Source organism: Rhopalosiphum padi, chromosome 3 (genome assembly GCF_020882245.1).
Source record: "Rhopalosiphum padi isolate XX-2018 chromosome 3, ASM2088224v1, whole genome shotgun sequence".
Taxonomy (NCBI): domain Eukaryota; kingdom Metazoa; phylum Arthropoda; class Insecta; order Hemiptera; family Aphididae; genus Rhopalosiphum; species Rhopalosiphum padi.
Genome location: NC_083599.1, coordinates 20,878,185 through 20,893,688, shown reverse-complemented (window position 1 = coordinate 20,893,688; position 15,504 = coordinate 20,878,185). Strand labels below are relative to the sequence as shown.

At 27.5% G+C, this 15,504-nt stretch overlaps 1 protein-coding gene across 1 annotated transcript; it reads left to right on the top strand.

The window, feature by feature from the left end:
• The first annotated feature begins 595 nt into the window (after positions 1-595).
• Positions 596-4,765, top strand: LOC132926715 (death-associated inhibitor of apoptosis 2-like). The gene is made up of 7 exons (XM_060991115.1): positions 596-1,306; positions 1,637-1,858; positions 1,918-2,140; positions 2,652-2,864; positions 2,931-3,124; positions 3,189-3,265; positions 4,266-4,765. Exons 1-7 carry the CDS (start codon positions 1,133-1,135, stop codon positions 4,735-4,737), a joined length of 1,575 nt encoding a protein of 524 aa, XP_060847098.1. The 5' UTR covers positions 596-1,132; the 3' UTR covers positions 4,738-4,765.
• Positions 4,766-15,504: the final 10,739 nt, after the last annotated feature.

Sequence of the window (15,504 nt, the reverse complement as noted above, 5' to 3'; positions counted from 1 at the left end):
TATCTATAAGTACCCATATTTTATGGCGACACTAAAACACGTAAAAACGTCATGATATTTTAACGATACTGTTTAAACATATACTTTTTTCGTATAGGTATTAAAAAACCGTCCAAAAACGCACAGTTAAAATGTAAAATTAATGTGCACTTTCATGAAACATATACCTTTGACGAGAAAATGTTTTCTCCTCGTTCCTCCTATATTGTTGTATTACGTACTTATCTAATTACCAAGTGAAGCAGTCAGTATTTTCCTTTGTCAGCTAGAGGTGTTTAACATTTAAGAGTTTTGTATTAATAGTAGAGCAGTACAACACCGTAATATTGTACTACACAGTGGCGGATCCAGGGGGGCCTTAAGGGCCCCAGACCTCTTTTTACTAACAACAAATATTTTAAATTATGCGGTAATTTAATAATTACAATTGATTACTTACATAATATCTATTTTGGAAAATATTGGAAAGGTGATTGCCGTTATTGGAATGAAAACAGATAAAATTAACATTAAAATAAACACCATAAATATCATTAGAATGTATATATATATATATATATATGGCTCAAAAGTAATTTTTAGGAGCCCCCCAAATTCAACTGGTACTACAACATGTATGTGAAATATTTTTTTCAATAGATTATTCAGAATGATATCCAAATAGACAACGTGAATAATAATAGACGTGTCTTTTATTTGATTGAATGTGATTGAATTGAAATGTATTTTTGTTTATTTTATCAATATTAAATTGTAATTTATAAATTAATACCTTAACTATAAATATGATCGGGCAGTCTTGTATTAATCTCAGTGCTAACGCTTAACCTGTTTTATTTTATAAATCGTTCTATTGCACTATGACCACTGTTAATTTTTTTTTTTATACTCCGCTCAAAAATATTGTATTACTTAATTTCTTCTATATCGTAATTCTTAACTTCTTGTTGGCTTACATTATTTTGATAAATCGATCAATCGAAAATGGATAGCTACAACAATTCAACATAATAGAAGGAGACGGGCTCAATGCTCATATCCAGCTATATTTTTGTAAACCGGTTAGTAAACATGTTGATCAGTAGTATATAATTCCAATACAGTCTGCTAGCTGGAATCAGCGCTGTGGGTGATGAAGGGGCGGCGTGTAATACTCGGCGTATCGAAAAGATATGTCTTGGATATTTTACAGTCAGACTTTGTTCGACGCCACCAACACACGAGGTTGTTCTTCAACACTATTTCATTTGTTCGTCGACGACGTCTTTGCGCCCCCAAATACAAAACAGCTGTTGCAGTTTACAAGGTAAGGAATACTTCTTTTATTTTATTTGTTTAAAAATAATCTATAGGTAAAAGTTTTCGATTATGTACTTTGGTCGTCTTGATCAATGTTTACATTTCGCCGTGCTTGTTATTTACACAAAATATTTTTAATGTTGGATAAATTATAAAATAATATTACCTATTTATACTATGCTACCATTATATTTCTATAATATTATTTTTTTATTATTATATAATCTTATATGATTGCATGTAGTATTAATTATACCACCACTTAGTTAGAATAGATATGAAGAGCATTTATTTTTTAAATGCCGACTAATAATTGATATTTATGTTTTCTTTATAGATGTCTGAACCTGAAGCTCTCTTTCAAACTTATGATGAAAGGTGGACTTTAACTTTTATATCACCTTTTGAAATGGCCATAGCTAATTTTGGTTACACTGGCATTGAGGATCAAGTGGAATGTAATACTTGCAAAAAAAAATTTTTTGATTGGCAACCGGGCGATAATCCGTTACGTGAGCATGTTCGTCTATCACAAAATTGTCCATTTGTTATGTACGCCGTAAGTAAATATCAAATAACTTTAATATCATTGTCATTAATCCTTATTTTACTTTGCAGATGAAGTTATTAAAAGGTCGTTTGTTAACATTCAATAATTGGAGTGTAGAATTTTTAAATCCATATGGAATGGCCCAAGCTGGTTATTTTTACACGGGCATTCAAGATCGTGTAAAATGTTTATTATGTATGACAGAGTATAGTAATTGGCAGCAGAATGATTTTCCATTTGATAAACATGCTTTTCAGTCTCCACAATGTCCATATGTGATTGAACACAGAAGTAAATATCAAATTAATTACATAACTAATTATAAAAATATTAAACTTGGTATGTAATTAAATTAATGGATTTTGAGATTAATGTTTTTTGTGTAATAACATAATAATTATAACTGAAAATTAATCATACAAAGAGAACTAATGTATTAATTAAATCATTATTCAAACTTAATTCTAACAAATTTTTATATTATTATAAATCGGATATTAAGATCAGTAATTACTAATTACTAGGTACCAATGTTTAATATTCTATTTATTACTTAATTTTTTTTGAAAAATATTTTAACACAAATGTATGTGAAAAATATACATGTCATTTTTGTACTAGTAATATTATAAAATTATTATTACAAACTTTATTTAATTTTAATTTCAATAATAATTATATAGTAACAATTTAACTAATTTAAAAACTATCTATTTCCTTACGATTTAAATAGACGTTGGGTCTGATAAAAAACATGATACATTCTCTTTTGAAATAATTATATATTTATTCATATTTACAGATTTTTTTATTATGTCTGCTGTTATCCGACCTAGTTTAGAGTTAAAAAATATTAATGATCGGTTACATTTTGAGGGTATTATTATATTCTTAAAACCTTTATTTCATGAAATAATGATTGACTTTGATAAACGGCTGGATTCATTTAAAAGATGTTTGATACCATTGCAACACGATATTAATACTTTATGCGAAGCTGGATATTTTTATTCAGGTTAAATGATAATACTATTTATAACTATAATTGATCTTTCATTTTAATGTTTAAATATTTTTTTAGGCAATGGTTATTCTGATACTATGACATGTTTCTACTGTAATGATACTCGAAGTGAATGGAATAAAAACCAAGAACCATGGGTAGTACACGCCAAACACTCAAAATATTGTAGTTATTTATTATTAAAGAAAGGCAAAAGCTTTGGTAACATGGTACATGCCGTGAAAAGAGATTTCATAAAATCCAATCAACTGGTAATTTAATAAATATTTTATATCAGAAACAATATTAGAAATTTACCTTAAACTTTATTTGTAGGAATTATTCAAGTTAATTGCTGCAAAGAAAAATACACTTACTATCGGGCAAAATATGAAAATACAGTCAACAAAAAAGTATGTTTCATTGAATCAGTATAACTATTTTTATAAAAAATACATTTTAATTTAAATTATAATATATAATTGCATTTGTTCAATAAATCTAACAATAATTAAAACTTAGAATTTATTTTAAGACATTGAAAAATATAATTATATTTCATCCTTACGTTACATTATATATAGGTATTTGATTTAAATCATTTTAACAAAACCCACAGTATATTTTCATTGTATTTTGTAACATTGTTCTTATTAGATAATTTAATATTACTTATATCATATTTTTTATTTAATGGAGAAAGTAGAAACACTTCTAAACAACTAACAACTGATCACATTTGTTTAAACATCAATTCTTTAAATATTTATAAGTCATACTAAGATTAAATCAATGATTAATTTTTTAGTTTATACTTATCACTGAAAATGTTCTTATTTCATAATGAATAGATAATTATATTACACTGTATTGCGAGTTGACAGGATAACACTTGCAATGTTTTAAATCAATACTAGTTGGCACTGCATGGCTTGTTGAACATAGATAGTATAGAAGATTTAGAGGTGACAATGATAGTATTGACTAATCTAACTGTACATTTTGAATTGAGGTTTTGAACTTTATATTTTGGGTGATTGTTTAATATACTAACGTTTAACATCATAAACTAATGATTTTGATTAATTTAAATGTGATGAAAGGAAGAATGGGTTTATGTTAGGAGATAAATACAGTTTGAATTAGCAAGATATAAAACACAATCATCTATATTTCCTACGAGTAGGAACATTGTATTAAATTATGTTTTAAAGTCTTCAATTCCCTGCAGTGCTCATGATAAAATTTTCTATGTTACTTAGTATGTGCTAATGTGCTATTAAGTATACCAGATATCATTACTTGATGCATCACAATGTTTAAAATTAATATAACATAACCATAAAAAATTTAGTTTTGTAATTATTTTTTAGCATTAAAATGTTTTTAAAATGTTTTTGTTGGTTTTTATAGGCATTTTAACAGGATACGAGTTACCAAACTGTCATCAAATAAAATTCCTGAGCATCTTTTTCAGAAGCTAGACCCTAATATACTACCAGATAGTATGCTATGCAAAATTTGCTATAAGGAAGAAATACAAGTTGCTGTTATTCCTTGCGGTCATGCCATTTCTTGCATTCAATGCTCAATAACCTTCATACAATGCTCTGTGTGTAGAGATCTATCGTTCAGGTTAATGAGAGTTTATTTATGCAAGGATATAAAAAGAAACAAATATCTCAAACTGGTACCAAGCAATTATAAAATGTCATCAAACAACACAATGAACCCAATGCTTTGTAAAGTTTGTTACAAAGAGGGAATGACAACAGTATTTTTACCATGTAGACATGTCTACTCCTGTGGCAAATGTGCAGAACAAATAGATAACTGCCCCATATGTAGAGAAGATGTTTATTTCTTTGTTAAATTATATTTTTAAGGTTTACATAGTATATACTGTAATGTGCTTATACAATTAAATACAAGTTTGTTAATTTATTAAATAAATGTATTATAAAATTGTTGTGTGATAAAATAAAAAATTGAAAATCAACTAGTGTTTATATTTATATTTAATTCATAAGTCATTTACTTCATATAACTTTTTTTTAAATTTTTAATGTTTTTATTTAACGTGTATTATTAAAATGTTGTTTATGATAAAATAAAATAAAGTACATATAGGTTACCTCACAATGTTTTTTTTTACAATTATAAAATCTGAAAAATTCATATTCACATTTTTTATCTTACATGTTTTTTGATTGTATATGTATTGTCTTTTTTTTTAATTTCAATATGAGTAAAAATAAATATTGAAACCATAAATATTTTTAAATGTGTACCCATGTGGGGGATAGAAAATGTCACTTAATAAAAAAAGTATGTAACTTTTGTTCATGGTCGTCATAATCTAATAACACACGACATCAAAAACAGTAATTGCTGAGGTAATTGCACTAGCTGTCCTCTTGATGTGAAAATATACTTAAAGTACCGTGCAAATATTATGTTGGGAAGTAATCTATAAGTGAGTTAATTAATAAATTGAATAGTCAATAAACTTCATAAGTCACTCCAATAGTCTAATATTTCATAATTTATAACTAGAACTGTGTAGATAGTCAGTTTTTAAATTTAATTAAAAAAACATAAGTTTATTTTGTAGTCAGAATTATGGTACTTACTTAAAAAGTTCTTGCATTTCTTATAATCAGTTAAAAAAATGTTTAGTAGTACAAATGTTTATTTATGAAAGCATTTGTATTTTGTAAATGTTTAGAGTTATAATTAATTTTTAATTTACATTATATTTATATTACTAATTTACTCTGTATAAAATACATACTCGTAAGTATTAGGTATTTAATATCTAATTTACCTTAAACACCTCAAAGTTATACCTGATACCTCCACTAATATTTTACATTAAATAGGTTCTACATTAACTAAGTACTTGTAATATTGAATTAAACATATTTATTTAGTTTTCTCATTATAATTTGATCAGGCGTATAAAAAAGCTCAGTGTAAATGTCTACTGAACTGTCTGAACTTTATATACAGCTCCAGCTATACCTTTAATTATGTTATATTGTATGTATGATATGTATTATATAACTATAGTGTATTACTGTATTATGAGTATTAAATACTTATTATATTTTAATTAATTGAATAAATGTATAATATAAACATTACTATGTATTAATGTATTACCTATATCTATTAATTATTAGTAGGTAAGTAATAACTAAAGCAAGGACTTTGATGCAGTATGCACTATAAAAATCATCAAATATGTATTAAAAAATAAGGACTTGTGTATCAAAAAACTAATATATAATATTGTACAGTATAATGAAACATATAACTATAATAATAATCGTGTACTAAAATGTTAGTAAATAAGATGGATTACGTATATTAATATATCCGCACTGGCGAATAATATAAAAATCAGTCTTAATTGTCTTTATGATAAATTCACAGCTTAATTTGCTATTATAATCAAAAATACTATAGTATTTAGTAATGTAAAGTTAATGCATGAAAATCCTTCCTTTAGTAATAACCGCTGAAATAAATATATTTACGTAAGTTAAAGGTAATCCGGTACGGCAGATAGGTAATACACAAGAAAGGGTAGCCCAGCTATATTATATATTTAGGTAAAAATTATATTTATAGAATTATAATAGTTTAGTTAAGGTATTGATTTATATTAAATATTTAAATGTATAATTATTTACATAAGTATAAAAAATAAAATTATTATCTATGATCAAGATAACCCAAAAAAAAAAATTGAATAGATTTCTTATTTTCTAACATAAATATTAATGATATTCATATTTCATAAGACGTATCAATTACCTATACAATAAGTGATTGTAGAACTTAATCCCAAAACAAATTTGTTTGTATTTTAATATAAGATAATGATACACTTCAGGTAAGTACATTTAAAATCCGATAATTTAACAAAACATCTTACATCCCTATATCCACTACCGACAACTCTCTTTGGCAAAACACTAAGAAAATTCTCCGCTCACAATGTCCAGTAACCCATCTGAGAGAGGCGGTACATGAATTATCAGCGATTTAGAAAAAGCGAACGTTTTCCGTCATAATTTTCACTTTTCAACATTCCAACCATCCAACCACATAACGACATCATACCACACAACAAAACAGATGAAATAAATCAATTTTTATCTAGTCCTCTACCTCTTACCCTTCCACCAAAACACATTAGACCCAGCGAAGTTGAGTTTCTAATCCACAAATTTGCGCGTCATATACCTCCAGGATACGACCTCATTAGTCATTACATCAGAAGTTGCCTCCCAACTGCCTAAAAAATCTAAAACTATCTAATCACTCACGCACTACGCACATATAATACAACTCTATGCTCATACTTTCCTCCATATACCTGCCACAGGTACCTCCTCATGCCGACAGTCAAAAATGTTGCTAAAAATCTATCGAAACGCTTCCATTTTAAACTAGCAAATCGCCGAAACCCTCTCATCTAAAACCTCTCTTCCCGAATAATCCCAGGTGACCCTGGCCGACGTTTAAAGCATAGCTGGTGTCGCGACTTACTATAGTCGACTAGTCGACAAACCACTCTCATCCATGCCATGAAGTAATATCATTGAATAGTTCCTTCATCAAGCCAATCAAGCCTTTCTTTCTTTTTCTTTTATAAATATATATATATATATAATAACTATTATCTATCGTGCTTATTGTAAAAAATTGTTGTACAGATTGTACAGACTAAAAAATAAACGACAAAAAAAAAACTTCAGATACATTAAAATTGTGAAAAATATAAAAAAAAAATATAATTTTAAATATTAATCACAATAAAAGTATATTTAAAAATTGTTGTAGATTATTAAACAATAATTGTTGACGCCAAAGAACAAAAATATAAAGTTTATATTATACATTATAATAATATGATAAAAACAATTATATTATAACCGGTAGCAAAAATAACGACACCTCATTAACTATCCCATTAGATACCGCAACGCCCCGTGCCGGTTATCGGCACCACACACATATTATACACGTACACACAGATAATATTCAATAATACGTTTATATAATATATTATTAATTCATTATTCATATAATTGCTTAAAAACTTTAGTATAACACCATTATTCACATAGGCGGGTGCGAATCGTCGTTCGTAAAACACAGTGCGCTATTATATGCCTTAATTATTTTATTTTTTATTAATCGATAAACTCTGCCTTATAGCGAGTCTCGTACTCACGTTATAAAAATATCATATTATATAAATTTAAACAGACAAGTGCTCTGCCCTATAGCGAGTAAAGGATACGATATATGCTTACGACATGGTTATTGTTTTGTTATATTATTATTTACTCCGCAAATAAATATATGTATATTAATTATTACACTGCATTATAACGAGCTAATTTACCTACAATTATTATTTTAAATATAATATACGGCTCATACAGCCAAATTGTAAATTTGATTATTTTTATATAATATATAAATGTATTATAGCAACTGGTAGCGACTAGCGGCTGGCCAGCAGTGCACCGACTGATCTGTGAGTTATTATTATTAATTATTTTAGATTAGATTATATTATTATTCGGTAGTGCCAAACAGGCAAATATTAAATATTTATATATAACCTTGTTCTAAGCATTGTGAATTATTTTTATTGTTGTTATTATTATTATTTTTACGTGTTGGGCCAAAAAGGCCGTAAGATATTATTATTATTATTTGTAGCACTTAATTAACAATTGTACTATTTATATACCTTACAATATACCTTAATATTATCCGTTACACTACAGAGACTATATATTATATTATTCTTACGCACTAACACCATAAAATCCTACAATATTTTGTTAACTCGATAGAGATATTTTCGTATATGTATGTATATATATATTGTGTGTACATAAAGTTGTACGCGCAATATTATATAAGCGACCGGGCTCACGGACCATATAAATAATAAGACTTTTCCGGCGCGAACAATAATATTTATTGAAATGTATAAATTACTATTTACTACTATTAAAATATTACACAATGACTAGTACCACATTTCCCGTTTAATTAAGGATCATATTTAACATAAGATTACATAAAAAAAACCATGGAAAATGACCAATCAGAAAAACTAAATATAATTAAAATTATTTAAGCTTGAAAATAGTGGAAACAAAATAGGATAAGGAGAGATCAAATTGGCAAAAAGATTAGAGTACAAACACTACAAACTATTATTAATAACCATAAATAAACTATAACTAGAATAACAATTAGTAATTACTAACTATAAACTATAATACATTAATACTCGTCTAAACTTAAAAATAATATGATGATTATTATACAATAAATAATAATTATATATATTATATATTAAAAAGGATTATATTTTTCATTACTGCTGTTGCTATTCAAAAATATTTCCTTCGATACATTAGTTAAACTAATATTTTTGCAGAATCAACATACAAATGTAAAATGTAGCAAATACAACTGATTTTTGCGCAAAAGAACCGAAAAGGTTACGTTCATAAACTTATAACCAGGGCTAGGATTTGTATGCAATAAAAAATTGTAAAATATGCATTTTATTTACAAAAATACGCATTTAAATGTCTATAAGATAAACACAAAAATGTAGTAACAATAAAAATATTTATTTATTGAAATACGTCAGTGATTGGCTGTTTGACTTAATATAATATAATTGAGAAATAAAATAAACAACAGCACTATCTCGAGAAAGTTTTATGGTGGAATAAAGAACGGAAATTCATACAAGGGACTAATGATGATACAGCCGATACAAGTTAATTATCGGGGGAGGGGAGGGGTTCTCTATGTTCGGAGGGCTACAACACGTTTTATCCCAAATTGCGACAAGTTTGAGCACAAAATCACAACACGTTTGGGCACTGTATATCCCTAAAATGATACCACGTTTGTGCACTAAAATGTAAAATGTACATATATTGTATATGTATGTATTATTTAAAAAGTATATAAAATATGTACATACATGAATAATATATATATATACAAATATACATATAATCAAAATAATATAAGTAATATAATGTAAATAATAAAGTAATATAACTATATAGGTAAGTAATTAAAAATATAAAATAATGTAGCTACAAAGTGTTATAAAATACGTAAGTTATTTATACTCGTGGTAAATAAACGCTAAGTACAACAAGTAGTTTTCTGATTATTTTGTTTGGTTTAGTAAACACATTATCAATGGTCTTTCGTTTAAGTGTAGACATTATTTTTTGTCGATTTAAAATATTTTCAGAAGTGGCCGGATGATTGTGATCATTTTTATTGTGAAATTATTAAATCAAGATTCTCACCAATGATTGCTGTTGCGTTACGATTTGTACATCTGAACTCTGAAGTGAAAATTTTGGTCCTTAAATTGTTTATTTTCACTTAGCTTATATCCCTGTATCAGAACACATTGTCTTCCTCGTTTTGTTACAAATATATCATCCATGGAGTTCATGGTAAGAATATTTACACAAGCGACTACGGCACTGCACACTCGACAAGCGACTACGGACTGATTGTCTGATATGGACTTACGGTGAAATAAATATGGATAGGTACCTATTGCATTTTGTTACACTATTAATACTACTTTTAATTACAGATAAATAAATATTCGATATATTCGATAACGTCTGTGAGTAAGCATTTTATTGCTTTCTACTATAATATTTATTATCGTAGGAAGTCCCGAATGCGGTTATTATTATGGTGCTCGTGTAATGTACTACGGTAGTGACCGCTTCGCTTTTTTTTTTTACTTAGCTTCGTGCCACTACGGCGTAGTAAATAATTTTTTTTTTTATCGAATTTAAAAGTATTAATAAAATTAATAGTATTTAAAATATAGTGGTATAGTCCTTAGTATAAGGTATACGACGTTAGGTAGTAAATGCAGTAAACGAATATCTGTCTATGACATATTTGATTAGATATATTTAATATTTATTAATAAGATTAATTACAGAAAATTAATATTATAGCCTTATCGGCGATCATCAAGGTCTTATTATAGAAAAAACACCTGCCCGTCCAAAATAGTCAAAACCATATTATAAGAAAAAATTAAAAATAAATAAATTTTGATCCAAACATATTGACTGTATTATTTGAAATAAAAACGTCAGTACTCGGTGTGGAAAACATTAATTTAAGTTAAAAATATCTCAAAATGTTCTAAAAACAAAATAAACTCAAAATATGCATTTATATGCAAAATAAAATTTCAAAACTATATAGCTTTATGAAAGCATGAAACGTATTTGTTTCGTACTTTGTTGTTTATATGATACAAATATGAAAATTGCCAATGCTATAGCTATACATCGTATACGAGTCCTCTGCTTTAATGATTACCTTTACCCGAACGACTACTGATTGATTTTATTGGACTCTCGAGTCTCGACCTGTAAATAAATAATTAATAATAATAATATAATTTTACACTTTCATATACAATTATTTCTATAATAATGTTGATAAAATTTTCTACGGAAATCGGTATTTCGATTTAGAACTGATCGCACTTTGACCCGTATAGCATATAAGTATTATATTATGTACGTATCTATACGACGATTTTTCAACCGCGACAATTTCCGCGGTTCGACCGCGTATGTGTGCACGCGTATCAGGCGGTTGCATTTAAAATCAAAAAATTTGAAATTGTTGGGCGGTACAACCGCTATGTGTGGCCCGGCCCTATCAGTGTTGAGCAGAGCGTTTAATATTTTTGTGCAATACAACAACTTGATAAGTACTGTTGGCCCTGTGTTCGATATCGTTGAGTCATAGTCTCCACGAAAACATTCGAACATCTGGCAATGTGGATTATCAATACTCGCCGTAAAACCGTGACATCAGACTATATAGCACTTATTATTTCAAAATTTCCAACGTAATAGATAATTGCTGTTTGACGAGCGAATTGTTAAAAAAATTATGTATACATTAACCCTTCCCCTCCCACCACCAACAAACAAGATTTAATAATCGACGTATTCTTTAAAGGCAAATCGACTGTTCAAATTAGTTTTGTTAACTTGTGTACTATAATATGTACACCATTAGTATTTAGTGTATAGTAGATATTATTTGATCGACGTTTAAGCATCTTAGTATCTTACTATATAATACCTGCAGGGCCTAAAATCGTGTGCAGTAACACACACTATGTGCAGTAGCAAATTTAAAAGTGTGCAGTATGTTTTTTGGCTTTTATAAATTTGTATTTGATTAATATTCAATATTGATTATTGAAAATTACTAATTAGCATATATTCATTTAAAATTGGTCCATTTCCACAGCCAATACAATGAAAATTCTCAATTTTTTTTTTCATTCGATTGTGCTGCGTTAGTGGCTAGTGCTGTTCGTTCTACTTGGCTTCTACGTTAACACCGTCTACCGATAACGACATTTTACCGCTTGACGTCGGGATGTTGTGGTACGAATCTACGTTAGCAGAACTGTTGTATAAAGGTAGGTACACACGTAGAGGAAATCCTCAAGGCTTGGACTGCGCAGTCCAAACCTTGAGGATTTCCTCTACGTGTATAGGGTCAGCCTTGAGGCCCATGTCGGCCCGCACAGTCCAAAAATCCTTTTCGAAATTTCAAAAGGAAAAACTGCGCGGGCCGGACTGTACAGTTAAAAGTTATTCGTGTGGTGGCACACTTGCGGTCTGCCTTGAGGATTAGTGCGATATCATTATTATTACTTTGTTATTAATTATTGTTATCACTTATCATAATGCTCCGATTTTTGATTTCAGCCCCTCTTTGAATAGGAAATTGAATCTAGTTGGTACTTTAGGGGGGGTCAAAATTAAAATTTTCAAATAGTTTTCAAAAAAATCGAGAAAAACAAAAAAAAAATGACAGAAAAATGGCAATTTTACGGAAAAACCACGTTTCGACAAAATCGATTTTTTGATTTTGCTGTAACTCAAAAACGAATCATTGTAAATACTTGAAATTTTCACCAAATGTTTATATTATGGTTATCTCTTTACAGTTAAATTTTCAAAACATTTCGACCATTTTTAAGCTACTAATAGACAATTGAAATTTTCGACTTTTCTAAGTTTTTTTTTCTTCAAATGCCGATAAAAAAGTTTTGGGTGGCTAGAAAATCTTGAAAATTTAATACAAGGTTTCTTATAAGTTGTTCTTAAAGTGGTAAAAAAAAATCCGAAATCGTTAGTCACGATTTTTTTTTATAAGTGCTTAAAGTTCGAATTTATACGAAATATGTCAAAATTGCGAAAATTGGCAAGTAATTTTGTGGTCGAAAAATCGTAAAAATTTTTTCTTTTATAACTAAGATTTGAAAATTTGGTACAAGGTTCTCCATAAATTTTTCTTCAACTATCTGCAAAAAAAACTCTACCGGACTAAGACAAAAAAATTTTATGAGTGATTGAAATTTAAATTTTTACAAAACCGCGTTAAATAACAATTTAGCCTCAAACGATTTTTGATATTTGTTGTTATTCAAATAGTATAAGTCGTAAATACTTGAAAATTTTACCAGTTATTTAGATTGCCATTTTCTTTACGTGATTTGATTTTCAAAATATTTTGACTTTTTTGAGCTATTTATAGACAAATGAAATTTTCAATTTTTTTTTATTTTTTTTTTATAAATGTTGATTAAAAAAATTTAGCTGGGACAAATTACTTGAAAATTTAATTGAAGGGTCCACATAACTTGTTCTAACTTTCATTCAAAAATTATAAAAATTTTTTTTTATTAGCATTTGAAATTCAAATATTGACAAAAATTCGTCAAAATCATGAATATTTTTCACTATTTGGTATTTAAAAATTTATAAATATTTTACTATCAAAAGCTAAGAATTGAAAATTTAATACTATGCTGTCCATAAGTTAAGCTTAAAATAATTATAAAAAAGTTTGAGGATTATTCAATTTAAAAAATTTTCCGAGTGTTTAAAGTTATAATTTTAATTTGAAATCAAAAATACATGTGTAAAATAACGTTTTACTAATAAATAATTTTCGATTTTTGTTATTTTTAAAAAATTACTTCACGTAAGATCTTGAAACTTTTATACTTAAATGTTTGAATTTGTTTCAAAATAGAATAAATGACAATATTTAAGTATAATATATCCTAGACTGACAAATCATCTCCGTTCAGAATCGTTTTTCGTATACAATGATACCTATCATTGCATTCAAATTTAACCATCCTTAAATAATTTTGCCAGTCTTTAGGGCAAATTCTGAGCTCATTTATCAGGTTGACATGTGAGTATTGTGCTCTTTTTGACAACCATTCCTTCACCCATACACTTCTTTCCATCTTTTTCACGCGTGTTTTTTTCAAGCAATTAACTGCTACCAAGCAACCAATAGTGGCCATTATATCATCATCTGATTTTTCCATGACGAATAAACGTATACAATAATATGCAACACAATATACGATTATACGAATTAATAAACTAAATTATATTAAATTAATAAATTAAATTAATATATATTAAAATAATAAACAATAAACTGTTGTAGGGTGAGTAGTATGTACGATGACTAAAAAAAAAAAAAATAAAATAACATCAAAACAAATAAAATCCTCGATTAATTCCCGCGCGTGTGGCTGCGAGGCATTTCCTTGAGGAATGGCATTGAGGATTTGTACTCGAGGATTTCCTCTACGTGTGTACCTACCTTAACTACTATAACTGTCGTAGTCACAATGCTAATTGCTAACTATATTATCAAAGATAATAATATGACATATGAATATAATCTGTGGATATGGGTATAGGTCATGAACATTAGAGAATAATGTTCATGATATAGGTATATAAAAATGATTAAAACTGCCAATACCGGATAGCTGATAAATAGGGTTTTGAATTTGTAGGAAAGTGCATTTTTTTTTTTTTTGGTAATTGTGAAACGTAGCTTTGTTAGTATATAATTTGAATTATGTAACAAAAAATCCATTTACGAAACTTTTAATTTGCATTTTCTTACGTTTTTAGTTTTTTAGGTCATTTTTTGGTATTTTTAATTAAATTCCATTAGTTAACATCTTTGAAAACCTTTTAAAAATTTTATAAAAATGTTTCCGGCAAATAGCATTATTAAAGAATCAATAAATTTCAAATTTTATAAAATAAATTATTTAAGGTTTATTAATACCTACATTAAATTCACAGCCCTACTGATAAACATTAAACAGTAGGAAGTGACTTTTTCGCACATTATAATAATTATATCAACTCAAACTATTTTGTTTTTAATTTTAAAATGTTTAGTCACATAGGTATCAAGGACTTTTATAGAAAATTGTCTTAAATTCTATTTATTATAACTAATTATTAATAAATATCAAAAATAATTATGCATTTATGCAACGAAGTTATATGTGGCATGTTCATTGTGCACTAGGTCTATGTTTATTATTTTAAAATATTTTGATGTGTGGAATAAGGTGTGCAGTAGCAAAATACCCTAATTTTAAGCCCTGTATAATACTATTAATTAACTTATTGGTACTTTCCTGTTATACGAGACTACGGCTATTTTCGCGACTACCTCC